Source organism: Hippopotamus amphibius, chromosome 13 (genome assembly GCF_030028045.1).
Source record: "Hippopotamus amphibius kiboko isolate mHipAmp2 chromosome 13, mHipAmp2.hap2, whole genome shotgun sequence".
NCBI classification, from domain to species: Eukaryota; Metazoa; Chordata; class Mammalia; order Artiodactyla; family Hippopotamidae; genus Hippopotamus; species Hippopotamus amphibius.
The window spans coordinates 47,975,983-47,999,985 of NC_080198.1; the positions used below are offsets into that span (position 1 = coordinate 47,975,983).

At 47.0% G+C, this 24,003-nt stretch overlaps 1 protein-coding gene across 1 annotated transcript in view; it reads right to left on the bottom strand.

Moving 5' to 3' along the window:
* DCLK3 (doublecortin like kinase 3) overlaps positions 1 to 23,734 on the bottom strand; it is a 45,009-nt gene extending 21,275 nt beyond the window's left edge. Inside the window, exons 1-4 of the mRNA XM_057704615.1 lie at positions 23,677 to 23,734; positions 21,792 to 22,356; positions 21,523 to 21,609; positions 15,520 to 15,713 (exon numbers count right to left, since the gene is read on the bottom strand). Of these exons, the coding sequence (XP_057560598.1) occupies positions 15,520 to 15,713; positions 21,523 to 21,609; positions 21,792 to 22,356; positions 23,677 to 23,734 (904 nt within the window). The remainder of the gene's footprint in view (positions 1 to 15,519; positions 15,714 to 21,522; positions 21,610 to 21,791; positions 22,357 to 23,676) is intronic.
* Positions 23,735 to 24,003: the final 269 nt, after the last annotated feature.

Below are 24,003 nucleotides of genomic sequence, written 5' to 3' on the forward strand. Positions count from 1 at the left end.
ATGGCATGTCAGGAGACACACAACAGTACTCTTGGAACAGGATAGGCACTGTGGGTCACATGTTGACTGGTGACCTAGGATGACAGATGCAAGTTATGATGAGTCCTCAGAGTCCCAAATGGTGAAGTTGTGGAGTCTGGGTGTGGTGACAGATGATTAGGCCCTGTGGTACCCAGAGTCCGAGAGTGGTGGGGTGGGGGAGGGACAAGTGGGTGTGCTTAGGGATCGATGTGCCCAGCCAGTTTCTGCAGACCCTAGCTCAGAACCTGTCGTCATTCCTGGCAGTTCAGAGAGCACTCTGGGCACACGCCATCCCTGAATCCAGGAGATGCTCCACTGGAGTGGCCCCCATCCCGGGGCTTGGACACAAAGGATGTGGAGACAGCACAGCTTAGCCTCCATCACCACCGTCATGCATGCACAGCCCACTGCCCAGGTGTTCTCAAACTCACTTAAAGCCTCTATAATCTGGGGCCAGAGTGAGAACTCGGTCACCCTCCACCCCAACATAACTAGGAGCTACAGAAATGGTACTTCTGGTTCTGTCTGCATCAGGCTACTGGGGAGTCCTGGGAAAACACAACCTCAAGATGCAATTATTATTATTATTATTATCAGCCACACCACGGGGCCTGCAGGATCTTAGTTCCATGACCAGGGATTGAACCGCACCCCTGGCTGTGGAAGTGTGGAGTCTTAACCCCTGGACCTCTAGGGAAGTCCCAAGATGCAATTATTTTTATCCTCTCTTCCACAAGACCTCCTTCCTCCTTTAAAATTCTTAGTCCAGAGCAAAGTTTTCTTCTTTAGAAAAAAAATCAGGAGATTCTGAATGCCTAGTCCATAGGCAGGGAGAGCAAACATTAGGTTGAGAAAGAGCCTGGCACATCCCTGGGGCCCTTGGCTCAGTCCCCAGGAATGGTCCCATCTCCCAGAGAAAACAGCACCCCAAGGCCTTTGGGGCTGACTGCAAGCAGCACTATGCCAGGACCCACCCAGATAACCTGACCGTGTCCACTCATCTCTAACAACAACTTAGAAAATCAATCAAGTGGAACCATATGAAATTACCAGTAGTTCTACCAATGACTCCAAAATGGAAATTTCAAATGGCTCAACCTAACATGATCTAGGATAATAACCTCTACTCTGTCCCTACATCAATAATAAATAGCTAATTGAGGTATAGATAGTAAAAACTAAACACCCTCATTCCCAGTCCTCAGCCACCAGCCTGCAGCTTCCAGGAAAGGGTACAGAATCAGGTGCGCTTGTAGCATCGTTTATTGGTTAATTTCCTATAGCGACATAAATTGACCTCAACTTGACGATACTGCTGCTTTTGCCTCAGTACACATGTGTATAGGGTTTTCCCCCAGCGCCCATCAAGCCCAGGCATGCGGCAGAACTTTCACGAAGCCACGCCTCTGCTCCAGAGCCTACGGTGGCTCCTTAGTACCATCCTTAAGGGCCAAACCCTTAACATGGAAGGCGCTCCCTCATCCAGTGGCCCCGCGCCCATCCCAACCCGACTCCACCCATCCAAGCCTCACCATCATGCAAGACCTAAGACCCGGCTCCACCGCCAAACCCTCCCTGACCTCACCAGTTCCCAGTCAGGGCTCCGTCCTCTGACACTGTTCGTTCATTAAACATTCTGCCTGAATGCCTGCGACCCCTCCCTCTGCACACCGCAGCTCACTGTTACTTCCTCTTCGAGGGTGTACATCTTCTCCCTCTCAACTAAACTTGGGCTCTACCAAGGCAGAGACTGCGGATTATGCAAACTCCCCTCCTGTGTCCTAGTACGTATAATAAGCATGTGAGATTTGGGAAACCCATTTCTAGTCCTAACATCAGCTCGTATATCAAGTCTCAGGCTTCTGGCTCTCCTTGTAAACAAGCAAGTGTTATTAGTCTCCACGTTGGTAGACACCCCACAACGGACCTTAACTAGATGAAACAAGTGACAGGAAAGAAAACACTATCACAGACATCCATTGACTACCAGGAAACATGCCAAGGTAGCATTTGTCAAGAAGAGCTAATACAGGTAGGGGAGAGCAGTGTATTTCTTCAGAGTTTTGTGACAGCTTCATTTTAGAGTTGCACAAAGAAAGTGAACACCGGGTCAGAAGCTCTCATTTAAATCCTGGTCCTACCCGGCTCTGAGTAGCTGTTGTGACCCTGGGAATGTTCTGTGATCTTTCCCGAGCCTCAGCTGCCACATGGGCTAAAATCGGTACCTCACCTCTGCATGCTGCTTAGCACAGAGTGGGCACTCAGACTCTGTTTATTCTCTTCCCTCTCCAACAGAATAGGGTAACCTTGGGTATCCCCCAAATCCACGTGCATCTCAAGGGCAAGGAGACACGATGCTAAATGTGACTCAGCAGGGTGAACCTGTCATTCACGTAGTGACTGAAATAGAAAACCAGTAGGAGAAACACTTTGGAGAAACACTTTGGCAGATCTAAGCACACGGTTCCTGTGGGGAAAGAAACTCCCTGTTCACTGATTCTAGCATTATCTATATATCTGACTGGTGTGAGCCAATGAGCTCAGTAACCGCACAAGCATTTTGCTGTTATTACCTCTGATGGGTTTGGCTCCTAAAAATTTTGCCTCCTGTCTGATGCCACAGCTCAGATGAATTAACATAACCCAGTTCCACAATGGTTTTACACTGAAAAGGCTACCAAAATGACTGGAAATCATATGAACCCAGTTTCCTTTCTAATCACTTATTATTACTTTGTTCAGGCTTTAATTATCAAGTTTAGGGTCAAGAAAAAAAAACAATGAAAATATACTTCTAAAGTGAATCTTTTACTGATCTTCCTTCAGCAGAACAATGTGAGTGTACCTTTTTCTAGTCATTTTTTAACCATAACCCACATATCTAATTATACCACAAAGAAAAACTGTGTCTAAGTTCAGCAACCACTTTGGAATTCTTGCCTTGGCTCCTATAATAACGTGCTAGAAAAAGAAATGGGAGAATCACACCCAAATTCCTATAGGACATAGATAACACATAATCACTCTTAAAGCACATACAAATTCTGGGTATTAAAAGAAATGGAAATTGGTGGTTTAAAACATCTGGTAATATGCAATGCAACAATACAAAGATGCCTGGAAAATAAAAGTCAGTGCAATGCACCTAATGACATGTAATCCCCTCTCAAGGCAGGGAAGTTCCACTTGAAATACTCTCCCTTTTATCAACCTTTTATTCCTGGTGGTGTCACCAGACTGATCACTTATGGCCTCAGTAGGCAGTGCTACGAGACAGTTCACTTCCATTCTTCCGTGGGAGATGGAGCGGAACTGGCTGAAATCATTTTCCTTTTCACTGAGTAATCATTTGTCCTGGGCTTTTTCCAGGGGCTGTTTGGGAACAAACTCATTTTGCTCATACGGAAATCTGAGGCAGGAGAAACATTTGCGAACTTATATTTGATTATGCAAACATCCCAAGGAGGGTTTCCTAAACGAATACAAAATTGGAAGGCAGCCTTTTACTAAGCCTCAGAATTGCTACTGTTTCATAACTTGGAAGCCAGGCCAATGTTTGTATTGATCAAAGCTGGGGAAATTAACGAGGCTAAGGTAATAAAATGAAATGCCATGCTACATATTGTCTGTCATCGCTGATGACACTCTAATTAACATCATTGCTACCTAATCTTCTTTATTACCAATAGGACATCAACCAAGACATCAGAAACCGAGTGATTAAAAAGACGTTTTCTAGCTTTCCTCTCAGAAGCGCCCCAGTTTGGGGTTGTCTTTTGTCTGCTAACCTTCCCATGCCAGTTCCCCCAAGTGCCTCTCAGCATGTTGGCACGGGAGCCCTCTATGGTCTCTGGGTGAGGGACGTTTGCCAGTCCTAGTTAGAACAGATGCCTGATACATTTTTCCTAAGCTACTTGCTGATTTAACCATAGTGTTTACTGTCCCAGCTACGCTGAAATTGTGATACGTTTTATGCCTCTGTTGTTTACAAGGGGATTCTAAAGTGAACCAGCTTATGTATCATTCCTCGTTTTCAAAGCTCATCTCTGACCCCCTCAATCATTCTCATCCTCCGTCCCTCAGTTTTCCCACTCACCCTGATCTGGTCCTGCATATGCTACCCATCTCATCATCGCATCACAGTTCCCACTTCCTCCTCTGTTAGTTTTATTTTGTCTGAAGAATTGTCACGCTCCATGCAAGCCAGAAGGTATTTGCCTCTCTCCCTAGACGTCCCGGGTCACCCCAAGACAAAAAGGACCGATGGCCAAGTATGAACTTTTCCCTGTTGTCACTGACCTGCTTCCTCTGAGCACCCTGCTAAAGTGGCAAAACCAGCACCTCCCATTTCTGATGTAGCGATACACTGTGTTTTACAGAGCAGGGCTTCTCAGATGCTAATATGCACACACACCATGGGGACCGTGTTAAAGGGCGGGTCCTAATACAGTCAGTCCAGGTCGAGGGTGGGGCTGAGGTTCTGCAGCTCTAACAAGGCCCCAGGTGATAAGACGCGGATGGCCCGTGGACCACACTTTGAAATGCAAAGCTATAGAGCTAAGCTATGGAGAGACGGTCCGAGTATCCTTCCGGAAGTGCTGGTCGACCATTAGCACTTTGAAAGTGGCCCATAAACGATTCCCTAAAGTAGTGTTGTAACAAACAGTATCTTTATTTTCATAATGTGAATAAGTGTGATAGGTAATCAAAACAGGACATCACCCGTGCAGTGGAACACAAAATCCCAGTCATGATTTCCCTGCCAAAGGGTCTTCTTTCGAGTACAGCAAACAGAAACGGGGGAGGGAGTGATGTAGGATTTGACTACCCAAAGTGGGCCAGCAGCATCCGTATCCCCTGGGACATCGTTAGAAATGTGGAATTGCAGACTCTAGGCCAGACCTACAGAATCAGAGTCTGCATTTTAACAAGATCCCCAGGTGATCCCATGCACACTGAAGTTTGAGCAGCACTGCTTTGGACTGTCTCTTACTTCAGCAAACTGGTTAGCAGAACCAAACCTGGAGGGAGGGATCAGAGGGTCCTGGAACTCATACACATCCATTTGATTAACCCTGAGAGAGGGGCAGCATGACCCAACCAATCCAAATCCAAGGTGGCCAGTGGCCCAGTGCTGGGACCTATATGCGCCAGTTGCCAAACAGGCAGGAAGGGAGTAGGCGAAGGGGAAAAGGAGATGTTCTGTGCCCAGGCATCATGGACACCTGGGAGGAGATCAGGCCCAGGGGCAATGACAAAAGAGGGGACAGCTTGGCGTCTGTGCCCTGCCCTCCAATCCTTGCAGCACAGGGTTAAGGATGGACACTGAAGGAGCTGCGTTTCGAAAGCCTGTGCTAGGTGCTGGGACCCGGATGACGAGGTACAACAGAGTAAGCAAAGAACCAGTCCTCTGCCTCCCCCAGCACAGCAGGCGGGGGCAAGGTGGCGCCCTGAGGATACCTTCGCAGCCAGGGGACAGCAAGGCAGGTGGAAGTAAGGAGTGACGTCAGGACTGGGGGAAGAAGAGGAGCCTTGGTGCACCTAAGCACAGGTGACATCCTCCCCGGGGGACGCTGAGGATGTGGGATGAGGTCCTGTGAGAGCAGGCGGGGCTGCTGGGACTCCACACTGGGCATTAATATTAACACGGCCTCATTTGCTCCCAGGGCTTGATGAGGTCTCGGACATACCGGTGACCACGACAGTAACCTTGTCTCCAACCCTGTTCCTCCAGATGAACCCATCTCCCGCCTTCTGATTATTCCGTCACACGAAGCCTTCATGCTCCCCTCTTTGCTCGCTGCTCTGTGTGCCACTGCGGTCCCTCACAGTGTCCTCCTCTGTGACATCCGACGCTGGTTTGCTTTGACTGAGGCTTCCCCAGGGGACAGCTTCTCTTTCAGTCTGACCCCTGGGTTTAACGTTTCCTCCCGACACTCGCCAACTCACCCACGATCGCCTCCCTAGGGTGTCACCGCTCACTCAGTAAAATTCCAAGAAGGCACGGCTCCCAGGCTGGGCTATGGTTTCCTATGATCTGGATTTTTAACTCCAATTGTCTGTTGCAGCTCAGCGATTCACAATAACCTTGATTTGGGCAGAGTTTTGTGTTTCTCAGTACTATTTAGGGAGGCCGAAGGGGGTGTGTTTATTTGGAAAGGGAGCACTAAAGTGCCGTCCGCCTTGGGACCCGTCTCCAGCTGACCTGATGCCTGCAAGGCTTCCTATTTCCCTTCTTCTGTCTGGTTACCGCACCCCAAGGCCTTCACCAGCCCACTGGTCTCCACCAGCCTGTGTCATAACAACATTCAAACACTGGGCTAGACAGAGCTTTACCACACTCCATCCCTATAGGTGAGGTTGCAGAAATCATTCTAAAAGCAAACTCCTCCATCACCTTTTTTCTAGAGAGATCAGCATGTCTCATTCATTTCTACATCTCTGTGCTGCGGTTGGACGGATCTTAGAGTGATGTAAAGACACTTGGAATATTTGCACCATCTGCCAGTGCCTCCCTGCAGACCCTCACCCCTCATTAGCAGATGCTTGTCTGAGGGGCAGGCCCAGAGCTCCACTATCCATGATTGGGACATCCCTGGCGGTCCAGTGGTTAGGACTCCACGCTTTCACTGCCAAGGGCACGGGTTCAATCCTTGGTCAGGGAACTAAGGGCCTCACAAGCTGTAAAGTGTGGCCAAGGCAAACAACAACAACAACAGAAACCTGCCATTATCGTAAGGACAAAGAGGCAAAGAGCTTGTGGATTCTTTAGAAAGTAGTTTTCCAACGATTTTGACTTTTGGTAAGACAACTTCCATGTACAATGTATAATTAAATAGCAACCAAGTAAAACAGTTTAAGAGGAAATGTTACAAAAATATACATAGTTTCCATTCATATTCCGAAGAAATGGCACATTTGAAAAACACTGGGGCTGCTTATGTAAAATAATAACAAAAAAATACGATGAATAATTTTGAGCCAACAAATAAGACAACAACGAAATGGATGGATCCCATGAAAGATACATATTACCAAAGTTCACTCAAAAAGAAATAAGTACTGTATCTGAGGTTTAGATACACCAGACTGAGGAAGAACTTTACATAAATATTTAAGACATGGTCATTACATGATTGATTGGATTTACTGGTAAAAATTCTCAGAAATTGCTTATGTGGACATATGCATCTTTTGTAAACAAAAGTAGTGCCATGGATCCAATCTAAGAAAGATGCAAAGGAAAATCTTAAGAAAGACCCATGTGTTGGAGACAAAGGCTGTGTGGGTGAAAATCTTTGCATGTTCTAACTGAAAGGGCCAGCAGCCCAACACCCTCAATCTTTAGACACAACTGTAGACCAGAGAGGGTAAGCAATTAGCCCAAGGCCACACAGCCAGCTAGTAAGAACTGAAACAATTCTTCCACAGATCCTGAATCCTTTTGAGCAATGGTTCCGACAGGTTTGGGGGAGTCATTTGTAACCACGGAATAAAGCAAAGCTCACAGGATCATCCAGAGGAAATGGAGCTGGACTCAGACTCATCAACGGGCAACAATACCTAAGCAAAGCAGCCTCAATGTAGCTTTGCTCCAATTATTAAGCCATCCAGCATCCCAGCTTGGCAAAATAAAGTCACCCAGTGTCCCTGCAGCTGGCAATAAACAAGTGAGCTTGTCCCTGATATCCCTGTAGATGCGACGATCTAAAAAAACAACTCCCTGAAGTGAATTAAGATTCCAAACAAAGAAGAGTGATGCTGGGGGAAAGCATATTAAGCTACAAACTTTTCTTCCTTTAGGGAATTAAAACTGGGTTTGGTTTCCCTCTCATTGGAAAGTAGGGAAGTCACAGTGCCAAGACCCTGACTGCATCTAACAGGTTCCATAAAGCTCTAGGAGTGGCCCTGATACCCACCCTGAGTGCCAGAGCCAAGAGGGGCCTCACCTACACCTCTGCTGGCAGAGTACCTGGTGGTCCTCACTGCCATGGGAGCCTGCGTGGTCATCACCAGTCCCGCCTCCCAGGATGGCTATAAATACCATAATAAGATGACAGGCAGAAGGTCACCTGCATATAGTAAGCATTTCAGTACCTCTTGGTTAAATCAGATTGACAACAGCAGCACCAAGGCAACAGCTCTTCTATTAAGGAGCCAATCTCAGTGCGCAGAAACGTACACAGTTCACTCAGCCTTACTGCTGCATCCAGGCCTTCTGAGAGCATCATTTACAAATATTTCCACAAAGACAGCTGCCTTCCGAGCCTTGATGGGGTAGACTTTGGCTGCTCTGGCTTCACAAGTTGTGGTTAAGCTCCTTCAGGATCCCTTGCAATGCTATCCCTTGGCACTGGCCCAAAAATATGTGATTTATAAGGATGGAGTCTACTAAGTAAATGGGCCTTGCTTGGCAAAATTCCAAACACCCAGCCCTGATGCCAGGCATATGGTAGACTGTCCATAAACAGGTATTGCATGAATGAACCCAATAAATCCATAGTTGTGTGCAGGAAAACAGCTTCACAGTTGAGTTCACAATCCTCAGATCACCTGTGCCAGGTGATCAAAGCAATCCTGTACTCAGGATTTTTCAGCTCTTTCTGCCCCCAAATCTATCAAAAGCTACTTGGTCATCAACATGCTATGGGGCCAGCACAGTCACGGACACGGCAAGTGCTCACCCAGATGCTCTAACCAGGCAGCAGCTGCCACCCACCAGCTCTTATGACTGATGGGGATGGGAAGCGTACAACAGACAGGCCCCTTACCCCGAGGTGAGACCAGCTCCTTGGTGCGGTGCAAGCCCCAGGACTCCCAGCTGAGACCACGTCCTTGCTCAGCTGTGTCCCCTGCAACCTTGCTCCCCTACCCCCCTTCTCCTGCCAGTCTTCTCCCCCAAAATCACATGCACAAGAATCCCTATCTCTGATTCTGCTTCTAGGGAACACAGACCCACACCACTGCCCCAAATTATGCGCGGTCTTTACATTTTATTATTTTATTTTATTTTTGGGTGGGCCACGCCGAGTGGCATGTGGGATCTTAGTTTCTCCAACCAGGGATCAAACCCGCACCCCTCGCATTTGAAGCGAGGAGTCCTAACCACTGGACCACCAGGGAAGTCCAGAGAGGTGATTAGATTTTAAAATAAGAATGAGCACTAAGTGTTTCGTGTTTTGTGGCATTTTTCCAAATTCATAAGTAGAAGGCATTCCTTCTCTCGTGTTTCATTAAAAATAAAAGGCAATTAATTACCCAGAGATGTCTGGAGTGTCTTCAAGCTATTTCTTTCCCACACATCCTTCACGATGGATCTAATATCATTTCTCCAAGAAGCCTTCAGCTCACTCTCAATATGTATGAATATGTGTATGTAACATGTATGAAGACCCTCAACTGGCTCCATCTCCCTCCCTCACTCACCTTGCTTCTTCTTCATGGAAACTTACCACTATGGGTGCTACAATACTTACTTTTGCTTTACAACATTTACAGATGCTTTAATCTGTCTCCCCAGCTCTCTAGCTCTGCACTGTCTGATACAATAGCCATCAGCTACATGTGGCTATTTTCAGTTTAAATTGAAATGAATAAAAATTGCTGTGCCTACCCCAGTGGCATATAGTAGACACTCAATAAATGTATGTGGGCCTAAAAAAAAAGGGTACAAATGAACTTATTTACAAAACAGAAGTAGAGTCACGGATGTAGAAAACAAAGCTATGGTTACCAGGGGATGGAGGAGGGATAAATTGGGAGGTTGGGACTGACATACACACACCACTAGATGCAAACTAGATGACTAATAAGAACCTGCTGTATAGTACAGGGACCTCCACCCAATACTCTGTAGTGGGTTACATGGGAAAAGAATCTAAAAGAAAAGGAGAGAGAGAGTGGATAAACGTATATGCACAACTGATTCACTTTGCTGGACACCTGAAACTAACACAACACTGTAAATCCACTATACCCCAATAACAATTTAAAATAAATACATAAATACGTGTGAGTGAATGAAAGAATGATTCCTGGTGAGCATCAGTGATTTCCTAATATCTAATTTTGTGACTCTTTACACTAAAAACTGATATTCTCAAGGGTAGGAAAAGAAATGTGAGAAGTGTTAAGAAAAAGTTCCCTAAAAAGCTATGAAAGCATATGACTATTACTGGTTGAATTTTCAGAGCAGGGTAGTTAATTGTCAGTTAAAAAAACACAATTTTTGACAGTTGCGAGTTTTTGACAGTTATTCAAGGCAGCATGGAAAACGGAAAACTTTCCTTTTCTCCCCCTGGAGATGGGCAGATATTTCAAATCCCACTCTTTCCTCCCCATAGAATAAAAATCCACCATGTACGTTTTTTCCTGTATTAATATCCTCACTTAAGACCACTTAAAAGCCCACACGTTGTGCGTATGGCCCTATGAACAAGCTGAGGCAAGAGAAAGATATCAGTCTGCCTCCTAACCCACCCCTCCCCACCTCAACACAGAGACCCCACTCGCCTTTCTAAGAAAACCCCTTAACAAAGACACCTACTTTGTACTCTGATGAAGAAAGCACACTAAACACTCAGAACCAGGCAGCCAATGCTGTCTTTGCTTTGTCATGGAGACAAAGCAATTAGAAAAAAAAAAAAAAAAGGCAAATAACTAACAAACCTTCCTGAGAACATGGAAGGGGTCTTTTTACCAGGTCTCAGATTTTCTATGCATTCCCCATTTCTCCTTAATGTGACTGTGGACTCCTGTATTCCCTTCACGCTACAGGACAGCTTTGGAAAATACCATCTTCACACCCAGCAAACCTCTTTTGTTATACCGTTCTTGTAGAAAATGAGCAACTTCTTGGAATTCTAAATTTAATATTAGTGGCATTAAAGAGAAAGCACTAAAGGTTCTAATAGTCAGTGCACAGCATGTATAACCTTGCCTTTGGGAGCTTCCTCATAATTAGTTTACTGCGGAGGTCTGCAACCTCTGGGCATCTCTTGACTCCAAGTTCTACAAAGAAAAAGGAGTTCAGTCTAGAGCACTTGGTTTCTTCCTGTTACTTTTTTCTTTTCATTTATTTATTTTTATTTTTATTTTTTTATTATTTTTTGGGGGTACACCAAGTTCAATCATCTGTTTTTATACACATATCCCCGTATTCCCTCCCTTCCTTGACTCCGCCCCCCCGAGTCCCGCCCACCCTCCCCGCCCCAGTCCTCTAAGGCATCTTCCATCCTCGAGTTGGGCTCTCTTTGTTATACAACAACTTCCCACTGACTATCTATTTTACAGTTGGTAGTATATATATGTCTGTGCTACTCTCTCGCTTCGACTCAGTTTCCCCTTCACCCCCCGCCCCCTCCCATACCTCAAGTTCTCCAGTCCGTTCTCTGTATCTGCATCCTTGTTCTTGTCACTGAGTTCATCAGTACCATTTTTAGATTCTGTATATGTGAGTTAGCATACAATATTTGTCCTTCTCTTTCTGACTTACTTCACTCTGTATGACAGATTGTAGTTCTATCCACCTCATTACATATAGCTCCATCTCATCCCTTTTTATAGCTGAGTAATATTCCATTGTGTATATATGCCACATCTTCTGTATCCATTCATTTGTTGATGGGCATTTAGGTTGCTTCCATGTCCTGGCTATTGTAAATAGTGCTGCAATAAACATTATGGTACAAGTTTCTTTTGGGATTACGGTTTTCTTTGGGTATATGCCCAGGAGTGGGATTACTGGATCATATGGAAGTTCTATTTGTAGTTTTTGAAGGAACCTCCAAATTGTTTTCCATAGTGGCTGTACCAACTTACAGTCCCACCAACAGTGCAGGAGAGTTCCCTTTTCTCCACACCCTCTCCAACATTTGTTGTTTCCAGATTTTGTGATGATGGCCATTCTGATCGGTGTGAGGTGATACCTCATTGTGGCTTTGACTTGCATTTCTCTGATGATTAGTGATGTGGAGCATCTTTTCATGTGTTTGTTGGCCATCTGTATGTCTTCTTTGGAGAAATGTCTATTTAGGTCTTCTGCCCATTTGTGGATTGGGTTATTTGCTTTTTTGGTATTAAGCTGCATGAGCTGCTTGTATATTTTGGAGGTTAATCCTTTGTCCGTTGTTTCATAGGCAATTATTTTTTCTCATTCTGAGGGTTGCCTTTTAGTCTTGTTTATGGTTTCTTTCTCTGTGCAAAAGCTTTTAAGTTTCATGAGGTCCCATTTGTTTATTCTTGATTTTATTTCCATGATTCTAGGAGGTGGGTCAAAAAGGATCTTGCTTTGATGTATGTTACTTTTTTCTTTTTAAATTAATATGTCCAATGAGTTTGGTTTTCTTAACTCAGACACAAAGTGCGACCCTGACCAGGGCTCCTTCTATTTTGTTTTACTTTAACCAGTCTGACCTGCCAAGCCAGTCTTTAGCATCACTGAGGACATCCTATGAAATCATCTCTTATTATCCTGACTTAAAACATAGCATGTTATTACTAACAAGTGTCAATCGTCAAAGGGAAGATTATGACTTTGGAGCTACTGATGTTTCGAACCAGTCGGAGACACCTCCAAGCAAGTTTGAAATTCATGAGAGATTATGTCTCAAACAGAAAACACACAATGAACCCAAGCTCTTTGTCTCATGGCATCTGTAACTCTGCGCTTGGACTATGGTGAGGTCTGATGATTCTTACCATGTGCCCAACTCCTTTGTATACCTTTTCTCTCTATCCCTTCTTCTCTCCCTCCCTGAAAGTATTTCTTTTTTTCCTTTTCTTTCTATCTTTTTTTTTTTTTTTTTGGCCACACCATGCAGCATACAGGATCTTAGTTCCCTGTCCAGGTATCAAACCTGTGCCCCCTGCAGTGGAAGTGGAGTCCTAACCACGGGACCGCCAGGGGAGTCCCTTGAATTTATTTCAATTCTAGAATACATCCATTTGTTTACTCATGGCTACCTGGAAAGGCAATTAGAGCACATGGAACCTGATGAAAGTTTTATATTTTTCACTTCAAAGTATAATTAGAAAGTGGCCAGCTATAAGGCCAACATTTTAAAATTATATTTATATGAAGCTTTCCTACGTAATAGCAAAAATAAGTTGCAAAATGCAATTTTAAAAGTAAGAACATATATAATGTCAACATACATAGAATTCCTAGGAATAAAGTTAGCAAGAAATATATACGATCAACATAAGGAAAACTATAAAACTGAGAGAGGAACTAGAAGATCCACTTAAATGACTGTCTGTTCCAGAATGTGAAGTCCTAATAGGTTAAATATACCAGTTCTTTTCAACTGGGATTTGTAGGTTTGATGCAGTTGAAGCACTAATGTAGTTTTTGAAGACAGACAGGAGGGAAATGAGCAATGAGGGTAGTAACATATATTACAGACCTATAATTACAACGTCTTGGTACTTAGAGAAAAAGAGCTGAATTTAAGGAAAAAGAGAACTGTAGCCCCAAATAGATACTACTTCACAGTGAGAATTTAATGTATAATAAAAGATCATCACAAAGTAATTGTGAAGGGAAGAACAATTTTCATTCAATACTGGAACAATCGGATAACAACCTGAAAAGGAAATGCACCTTAGATTTTTATTTGACAAGCATGTACCAAAATAAATTCCAGATGAATTAAAAGCCATAGAAAAACATAAATAAATTGTACTTTAATATGAATCACGCCACTGAAGAGAGGACAAGTTTGGAAATTAGCAACAGTAAAGGAGATCACAGGTAAAAGATCCCAAGAGCTCCCATGTGTCGGAACAGGATGGCACCCCACAGGGAAAGGCTGCTGCTGTGTGTGTCAGGTAGGTGCCTCAACCGATAAATGCCAAGAAGCTCAGACGCTACCATAATAAAAGCTTCTTGCTCCTATGAAATCTCATGTGGACTGAGCCACCTTCCTCCACCTCACATCCTCCCGGGCTGCCGCAGTGGCAGGAGAGACACGATGGCAGTGTGTCTCTTTTTCCTGCTTTCATGAGACGTGACACACAGCACTTCCACCCACAGTCCAAAGTAGAGCCTGGGGGAAGGATTTGGGTCTATTGGAGAGGTGACCCTGGGATGTACTGGAGGAGGTGGAAGAAACGAGGCAGTACAGCAGCATGAATGAGCAGATCACTGCCTTGAGCAACCTGGGCTCAGCTCTGCTGGGAACCTCTGGGGAGAAGGAGTAGAGCGTGCCCAGGGGTCGGCCCACCCGCGGGGCAAGGAAACTGTGATATGTATCCACCCATTCCCCTCCTTCAGTGGTTCAGGGCTGCTTCTCGGAGCACTAACTGCCCAGCTTTTCTGGCTTTCCCCCAAGAATGGGCCAACCATGCCCCTGCAGCCAGAGAAAGCCCTCCACTAGGGCTGCAGTGGATTGTAGGGGAAGCATCAGAACAGGGACTGTGGGCAGGGACTTAGAACACCTGCTAAAGAAGGGAAGCATGTGGATATGTGGAGAGCACCAACCGTCTCTGCACAGATGTAAAGACCCACGCTCCAGAGGATTCTGGTTGGAGCCAATCTGAAACCAATACAACATCTGAACAAAACGGAACAACCAGCTTCACCCAATCCATTCCTGGAAAGACACTCATAAAACCAAGGCTATTATTGCTGGGAGATCTGCTCCTCCAATTAGCCCTGAGGTCCAAAGATGCTCCTTGAAGGGTGCCCTGGAGTAGCTTGTGGGTGTGGAGATGGCTGTTAGGAAAAATGCTCCACTAGTTTGGGGGGGATTCCATGCCTGTCCACAAGCAGTATGTGGTCTCTGGGGATGACCGGAAAGCACCTGCTTACAAACCATTTATCACAAGTTCCAAAGAGACATAGCAGAGGAAGTGTACACCTCTCCCTGGAGGGCCTGGGAGGTACTGCCATGAAGGTGATGCCTGTGCAGAAGCCAAGAGACAACTGGAACTTTGTCAGGCATGAGGACAGGCAGGGTGGAAGCCACTTCCGGCAGCTTGCTCCCGTTGGTGTGCTAGGTAGTAATTCATACAAAGAGGAAATACCAAATTACCTTTTAAATTATTTAATGAGGGGCTTCCCTGGTGTCACAGCAGTTAAGAATCCGCGTGCCAATGCAGGGGACCCAGGTTCCATCCCTGGTCCGGGAAGATCCTAAATGCCATAGAGCAACTAAGCCCATGTGCCACAACTACTGAGCCCATGCACCGCAACGCGTGAAGCCCGTGCACCTAGAGCCCATGCTCCACAAGGAAGAGTAGCCCCCGCTCGCCACAACTAGAGAAAGCCCACATGCAGCAACAAAGACCCAATGCAGCCAAAAATAAAAAAATAAAGCCATTATTATTATTAAAAAAAATTATTTAATGCCAAAAACTTTCATTAACACAACATTGCACTCTAACCACCAGAGATTTGTTTTGGTGACATTTTTTCTTGTGTGTTTGGGCGGCCTTGTGTTCTCTGCCCTCTGCTTCCCCAAAGTGCAGTTTCCATACTTCTTGTTGTGTAATTACCTAGAGACCATTTAACCGGCACCACGCCTGCTCTCTCCTCGGAGAATTTTGAGCTTCTCTGTCCAAAAACACAGAGTGGAAAGTGAATCGTTGGTGCTCTTAAAAACTGAAGGCAGATCACTAAGCTCACGTAATATAGGATGACAGCTTCAATCTCAAAACCATCAGCGATTTTCTCAAATGTTTTCCACTTTCTGCAAACATACAGAAGACAAAAAAAAAAAAAAAAAAAAAATCGTGTTGCCAGAACCCTCTCCAGCAGGTCAGAAGCAGCACACACAAGAGAAAGGCTAACTCAGAGCACCCAAATGAACACGAATTAAATGTCCTAGAGAGGAAAACTACATACCCCAAGACACAACAGCTCCTCGGAAATTGGTTCGGGGGGCTCCAGTCAGTTAGAAAAGGTGGGATGGTGGATGTGGCTGAATACAGCTCTGCCCTAAAGCGCTTCTGTTCTTCCCGTGGATGCCTGTGGTTCTCCCCTGGGCCGCGGCACCATCAACTCCCGCCCCCTCCCCATCCCCCGAGCCCCACAACCAAGAACTCATTCCCTTCCCTCACCGCCCACATCCAGTCAACCTCCACTCCAAGTTCTGGAGACTCCACTTACTTTTTTTTTTGGCTGTACCACATGGCTTGCGGGATCTTAGTTCCCGCACCAGGGATTGAACCCAGGTCCTCGGCAGTGACAGTGCCGAGTACTAATCTCTGGGCCGCCAGGGAACTCCCGCCACTTTCTAAACGTCTCTTAAATCTGATACCTCCTCTCCATTCCCTTAACTACTTGCTGCTTGAATGCCCCTCTCACCCCCCATGACATCGGACCTGAACCGGCTGTCTCTGGCTTTCCCTCCTACCCCTCGCCTACCCGCTCACCTGGACACAATGATGTCTCTAAACCATAAAGTGGGTACTCTCTCCCACCCCAACTAAACACTCCAGTGGGTTTCCACTTGTTTCTCAAGTTCTGGAGGATCCTCAGACATATTCCGGGGGTTCACAAGTTCTCCAAAATTATCTTTTGTTTAACGTTGTGCTTTCACTTTAATGATCATCTTTTTAATAGAATATCAATAGAAACATACTCTGGATCATCCGAATGAGCATGACATGGCCAAGTGCTGCCATGTAATTCCACTGTGTGTATTCTTGCATTTATGGTAGAGTTGGCAACAAGATCATTATTGTTACAGACTTAATACAGACAAAGGAAACTGATGAGAGAACTGAGCCATTATATAACCCATCTGGCACGGCACACAGCATCCCTTAAGAACCTGAACAACTGCTTTTAGACCCAGAGACAGTGATTTGGTTTCAGCAAGAATGACTTGCTTCATCCATCACATTAAATTCATGGAGTTAATCTGAATTTACTCGATTTGTAGCTGTGTTGATGTTTTATTCATATATTTGTTTTCATTTTATGGTCCTATGAGAGCTCTAAATATAGAGTTTAGACATATTTAAGGCTACTACATACTTGAACTGCACTATAATAAAAATAATTTAAGCCACCACTAGACACTATAAGATTTTTTTTCCTTTAAATAAATTCACATATTACCCCCATTTGAGAAACTCGGGCTTTCAGCTACAAAACAAGGCATATGTGGGAGTGACAGTGACATTCTCTGAACTTTCCATGCACACACCCCTCATTATTTCCCAGACCCCTCACCATTGGTTCTGGCCATTGGGCTGTGGCATAAGCAACATATGCATCAGCTCTAGGCTGAAGCACGGAAAAGCCAGGGAGCAATGCTCCCACAATCTCTTCCTGTGCTGGCGACCACATAGGCCAATTTTTCCAAATGGTGTGGCTGCAAGACAGGAAAACTCTGTCAGCTTGGCTCTCCACTGGCCTACGAAGGACACACAGTGGGAGCAAGAAGTAACTGTTCCTGGGTGAAGCTGCTAGATGATGAAGTTGATTTGTTACTGCAGCAGAGCTTGGCCTATCCTGACTAATACATTTTCAGGAACAGTGATCTACCTTCCTGACCAAGCCCATCCCATCATACTGCAGGTTCCAAACAACTTTTAGTTCAATGACCTGAACCCACCAAGCTGTTTCATGACACCACCCTACCTTTGCACAGGCTGTTCCTTAATCCTAGAATGCCATTCCCCACACTCTTCTGCCCTCCTCCCCCATCTTATCACTGTGACTCATCCTTCAAAACCTAGTTTAGATATAATTACCACCAGGACATTTTCCTCCCTTTTCCCACCTTCTTCCCCCCGTCACCATTACCCATCAACCCATCAAGAATGCTTTTCTTGCCATGTGATAATTACATGTTTACATGCCTGTCCCCACCCCACCCCCAAACACACTGTGGCAGGGTCAATGGCTTATCCATCTCCACACTATCAAGACAAGTATGCAGCAGAAGTAGGCAGCATGTGGCTGTTTGGCCAGGAAGAGATTCCTCCAGGGAGCTGGTCCTAAGGCACTGGAAGGAAGTTGAGTTAGATCCATAAGCCCCCGGAGGAAACACCTGACTCAACAGCAGCAAGTCCAATGAGTCCCAGCTGTCTCTGCCCCAGTCCCAGACCAGACCTGCCAAGGAAGCCTGAACCCTCCTCATCATCTCCCCAAACACAGTGCTCTTCAGCCCCCCAGGAAGGACTCAGACTTTACCTGGGGGGGTGGGGGTGGGGAGCAGCCTAGGGCCTTGTACTCAAAGTGTGGTCCACACTTAAGAAATGAGGAGCTAGTGACAAAAGCAGAACTTCAGGCTCCATCCTGACATCCACATTTCAGCAAGATCATCAGGTTATTCACGTGCCCAATAACATTTGAGAGGCACTGGCCCGTGGCACTCAAACAGAATCTCTCCAACCTGCAAGGTAACTTTAACAACAATACTTTTATATACTGCCGTATGAGATTATATCTCAACAAAACTGGAAGCACAAAAAAACTCACGAAAAAAGATATTTTCTCTTCGTAATAATATCTGCAAAGTGCGTTACAGTGCTCAATTTTCAGAACAATTTGCTCATGTCCATTTTACCAATGAGGAAACTGAGGCTCAGCGTGGCTGGGTACCTTGCCCACATCATACAGCTTTGAAGAGTCAGAGTCAGGATTTGAAGGCAGTTCTGCTGGACTCAACAGCTGTAACCCTCATCACCACACGCTACACAGCACCCTGCCATTCACAAGCACTTAACCTTCCAGACCAGCTCTGGAGACCTCCGTGCCCCTTCACACAGCCACTGAACCATATTTCCCTCTATTCCACACTGACTTCAGACACCACCATGCCTCCACATACACCACTGTCCCTGAGACACTGCCAGTTTTCCCTGGGCAAGGATTTTATGGGCTTGCTCAACAATTGTTTGATGCGTCAATGAAAATATTTTCCCCTTCATCATTAAACAACCCTCTAAGGATGGCTGGATAATTATTACTAAGTAAAGAAAGATGAAAACACCGAGGTTCCCAGAGAAGTTCAATGGCTTGTGCCAGATCACCAGGAAGCCTCAGACCTCTGGGGATGGAACTGAACTCCCTGACTCCCAGGACAGACGTCCTCTTCCCCACCCTTCCACTCTCCCTGCATTTCCCTCTTCTGACCTACATTACCAGGCAGTTAAAAACATCCTCTTCAAAGAACTCCTCCACGTACGTATCTTCAAAAGGGGCTCTGTGTTACCACCAGATGGGCCAAATTTAGACATTAACAGGAGGCCACCAAAGGAATAGCTGGGAAACTCGGGGTACCAGATAAAATAGCCCCCTGGATGCAAGGAAACGAAACATCATCAGGTAGGAGCCTCTGACTAACAAAGCCCGTCCAAGCCCCTCACAATGACCCCAAGTCAAGGCAGAGGCTCTCTGGAAGGCCAGGCTGGTGGAGACCCACTCACCCTCCCCGGGGTCTGTGATATTGTGGTTCCACTGGTCAAGACAGCCCTTTCTTTCCCTTTACTGTCTTTAGAAAGAAGCTAGACATTTAACCAGCTCCATGTGTAACCAGAGAAAAACAACACACTTGCCTGAAATATTCAAATATTTAGGAAAACGTGGGAGGGAAATTTCCCTTGAACTGGTTAAAAGAGGGATTAGAGAAGCCAGGAGTGAGATCTTGGGGCAATGAAGCAACCCTCCATTCTGTTTTGCTTTGCTGACCATTACACCCAGGCACATGCCACCCACTGGACACCGCCGAAGGCACCCAGATGAGGGGTTAAAGGCCACTGAGTCCCTGCTGGTTAAACCAGTGCCTGGGCCCAGGGCTCCTCCATCTGCTGGGGGGCACCTTGTGAGAACTGGCACCTAGGCACTCAGCAGGCTAGCGCAGGCTGCCCAGTGCTGCTGAGACAGTCCCACTCGAGAAATGTTTGACTGAGTTCCCTGGAATCAGATCCTGAGATAGGAATTCCTAGGAAAGTATTTTATGGAGAAGTATTCCTAGGTAGAAACTGGTAGAGGAGTGAAGAAGTGAGGCCAGAAAGAGAAGCAAGCCCAGCAATGACCCTTGGAGGTCAATGTGACACCATTCTATAGTGGATCTCTGCAACATATGTCGCTCCTGGCTGTGTCCCAATCAAGGAAGTGGGGCTATATACACTTTGGCATCCATCAGGCACTGATCAGGGGCTGCCCCCAGGGGAGATGGCAACTCCCAGGCCCGCCTTGCTCTCAGCTCCTACAGACCAAGCAGACTCTAGCACCCCCGACAACGAGGGTGCTCCTCCAACGAAGAGGAGGGGCTGGTGGCTGGGAGTGAAAGCACCGGGGCACCAGGGTGCACAAAGGGCTCTGAGGGGACACCACATTGCACTGAAGCCCCTGCGACAGTCCAGGGTCCAGGATTCCTTTCTCCAAGTTTTGCCCAAAGCCTGACCATGATAACGCTGGCTCCATCTCAGTTATTCTGAGGCCTCACTGGCTTCTCACATTTCTTTTTGCTCACCGTAAATGTACCTGGCTCAAAGACCTTTCAGACCAATGCGTTACAGAGCATCTTTTTTCAGAAATCGTTTTCTGCCTCTCTGTTTTTTCTCCAGTAAAGCATCTTCTGGCGCCACCCAAGGCAATCCAAATATTAAACGGAAATGCTTTTCTGAAGTTGGGCTGCCAGACAAACCCAACATTCTTTTTCTTTCTTTTTTTTTTTTTTTTTTCTTTTTCTTTTTTCCATCCTGGGGCGCCTGTTTCTTGTTACTTTGCCCCTTAAGGATAAGCGCAGTGCCTAGCTACTACTCTAGATGTCCCATTCTTTGTTGATTGTCAGCTGGACACTAGCCAACAGACCACCTCTGTAAGCAATGACATGGACTAACTTCACAGCTCCTAACACAGCCATCGAGGCCCAGGACCACCTAATGTCAAGACAATCAGGAAGGAAGGACCCAGCCCCAACTTGATAGCTGTCATCTTGGACCAGACAGCAAGTAAAGGAAAGGAGATGGAATCCACAGGGAGGGTGGTAAGACGGAGGGATGACTAATGTTGGAAATGAATAACAAAGGAGTTTTCTCCACAACTTCTCCTCACCCCCCACTCCCAGCAGGCGGAGACTCTGCAAAGGTGTCTCCAGACGCCTCTGCCCAGCCCTGTACAGTCTTCTCCCGGCCTCACCACACCTCGCTCCCAGAGCCAGACACGGAAGGCAGTGTAAATGTGGTCCTATATTTGAAACTATTGATGGGATATTTCACGAACTCATTTTCTTTTTTTCTGTTCATTCCCAAATGCTCTGCCTCTAGCCCCTTCCCCTGTGGCCTTTGGTTCTTCTGTGTGTTTCCTTATCTATTCTAAGGAGCATTTCCTTTTCTTTAGCTGGGTCACAGAGCTGTGGAAACCTGGGTTCAAATCTCAGCTTGGCCGCTATCAAGCCACGTGACCTTGGGAACCTCTGTTTTTCTCATCTGACAAATGGGGATAAATCCACCTCCCTTACAGGTCTGTGAAGAGGATGGATGCCATGAGGTCAACTCTAGGTAAAGCACCTGACACGTCGTCGAGATGCTCAATACAGGCCTGCGCCCTCGCGGGCTCCTTCCCTCACCGGCAGCCGCACCCGCACCTCGCAGGATGCCCCCGCGTTTCCCAGGCCGGCCCCTCTGCACAGCGAGGGATAGGAACCCAGCTCGGGACAGCGTTAACCCCGAGCAGGCGAGTGTCCGCCAGTGTGGGGACACACACACACACACACACACACACACACACACACACACACACACACACACACACACACGGCGCGCCTGCTCCGGGTCCCCCCGGGAGACCTGCACCGAGGCCCCACCGCGCACGGAGCGGGGTCTCGAGTCCGGGACACAGAAGGGCTCCCCCCACCCCGGCGGCGGCCCCGACCCGGTGGGCGCGGGACAGCGCGGCACTTACCCGGGGCGGGCCGGCCGGGGGGCGGCGGCGGGCGCGGGGTGGGCGCGGCGGCGGGCATGGCGCGGAGGCCCGGGAGCGGGGCGCGGGGCTGCACGGCGCGGGGTCGCGGCTCGACGGCGGGGCGGGCGCGGCGCGAGCGGCGAGGAAGGCGCGCCGCGCTCTCTGCTCGTTGGCTCCCGCCGCCCGCCCCGCGCCGTGCGGGGCGACAGCCACGGGGAACGTCTCCGGGGGCGCCGGCTTAGCAACCGCGCGCCGCCCCGCCTCCCGCCCCGCCCGGCTTCGCGCGCCGCGCCGGGCGCTGCAGGCGGGCGGGGCGCGCTTTGAACTTGCTCCCGCACCCCCGTCTTCTCCAGGCAGCGCCCGAGGTGGCCCTCGGGGACCCCTCCGCGGCCGGCTCTCCCCGCTCGCTGGGCGTGCCTTAGAGCCAGGCGCGGCCGCGCTTTGAACCTGAGCCTCGCCCACGTTCTCTGTGGGTGGCGGACCAAGGGCGTGCTCAGGACCCCGGCAGTCCTCGCCCCTCCGGGCCGTTCAGAGACCAGGCTTCCCTCGCTGATCCCTTCCTCCTACCTCATCCCCACTCCGCTCACACACTGACCCTGCAGCCGCCCTATATCCTGCTTGCCCCCCAGATTCAGAGACCTGCCCACACTCCGTCCATACCCGTGACCTCAGAGATACAGTCTGCAAACCTCCCTCCAGCATCACGTCTTCCTGGTACCATCGAAAGGCGGCTCAATACCGCTTGCATTGTTCTACCCCTTCAAGCCCACCACACGCCTAATTCTCCCACTTGCAGACCCCCGACGTCTGCAGTCACAATCCCATCTCCTCAAAGAGTGGCTCCCAGGCCCCTCTTGGGAGAGATGATTCATGCAGGGACGACCATGCCCATGTAGGGGAACAGAATTTGCCACCCCAAACTGTGTCTCTTTGGGATATTATTTTAAGCTGGTTATTTTCTGAGAAACAGCAGAGGTGGGAAAAACTCTGAAAACCAAGTAGGAGTTACCCTTGCGTGAGAAACATTTACATTTGTAAAAGAAATCTCCATTTATTAGGTGTCTCCTTCGCTGCACCTGGAAGAGAAGGACAAAATCTCTAAAAAATGTTTTTCTTTCGTTTCTAATTCTTTCCTGAGGTTTGTCACCTCGTTTCTGAGGTTTTCTTCTTTAATTATTATTATATGAAACATCCATTGTTATTTCTCAACATTTTTAAAAGGACCTGATATAGAGCAAGCATTATTTTCCAAACTTATTTGAGCACACAGTTATAGTAATATATCACAAAGAAATGGTTCTATTGGAGGAATAAATGAGAGCTCACGTGCAAGAACTAGGTAAAGGTATTTAAAGAGATTTTATTTTATTTTATTTTTATTTTATTTTTGCCACTCTGAGAGACTCGTGGGATCTTAGTTGAACTCTAACCCTCGACAGTGAAAGCACGGAGTCCTAACCGCTGGATCACCAGGCAATTCCCTAGAAATTCTAATCAATGGAGAAAGCAATGACAAGTCTGCATCACAACCTTCCCCTTGTTTACTGTTCTTTTCCTGGTAACCTCTACACCCTGGAGATCCTCTTTTGTCTTTAGCTGAGAATGGTGTTTAAGGTGAGGGCTTCAACCATTTGGAAAGTTACTCAGGTTTTTCTGGGGCTCTCTCATGTATACATGTTATTAAACTTTGCTTGGTTTCTCTCCTGCTAGTTTGTCTGATGTCAATTCTGAGACCAGCCAGATGATCCTAGAAGGTAGAGGAAAATTTCTTTCTCCCTGACACCCACCTCTCCACATGGCCACTGACGTAATTACAGCAATGGTCTTGATGTTGCCTTCATCCATTAGGTCACTGAGTGGCCTTATCTGATGTTGGTGTTCTGTGAAATTTTCACGTCCCACAGAACACCAAGACTGAGGACCAGATCTGCTCCCAGATGTCAGGGTCTGTCTTTCTCTTCCTCACACAAAGCAAGAAATCTAGGAGAAGGCTATTCTACACTGGTTCAACATCTCAGGGGTGACCTTAGGTCTAAATCTCTTTCCAGACTTCCACATGGCCCCCTTCAACATATTGCCTTTTTCTCCTCAGACTCAAGACTGTTGCCTCAGCG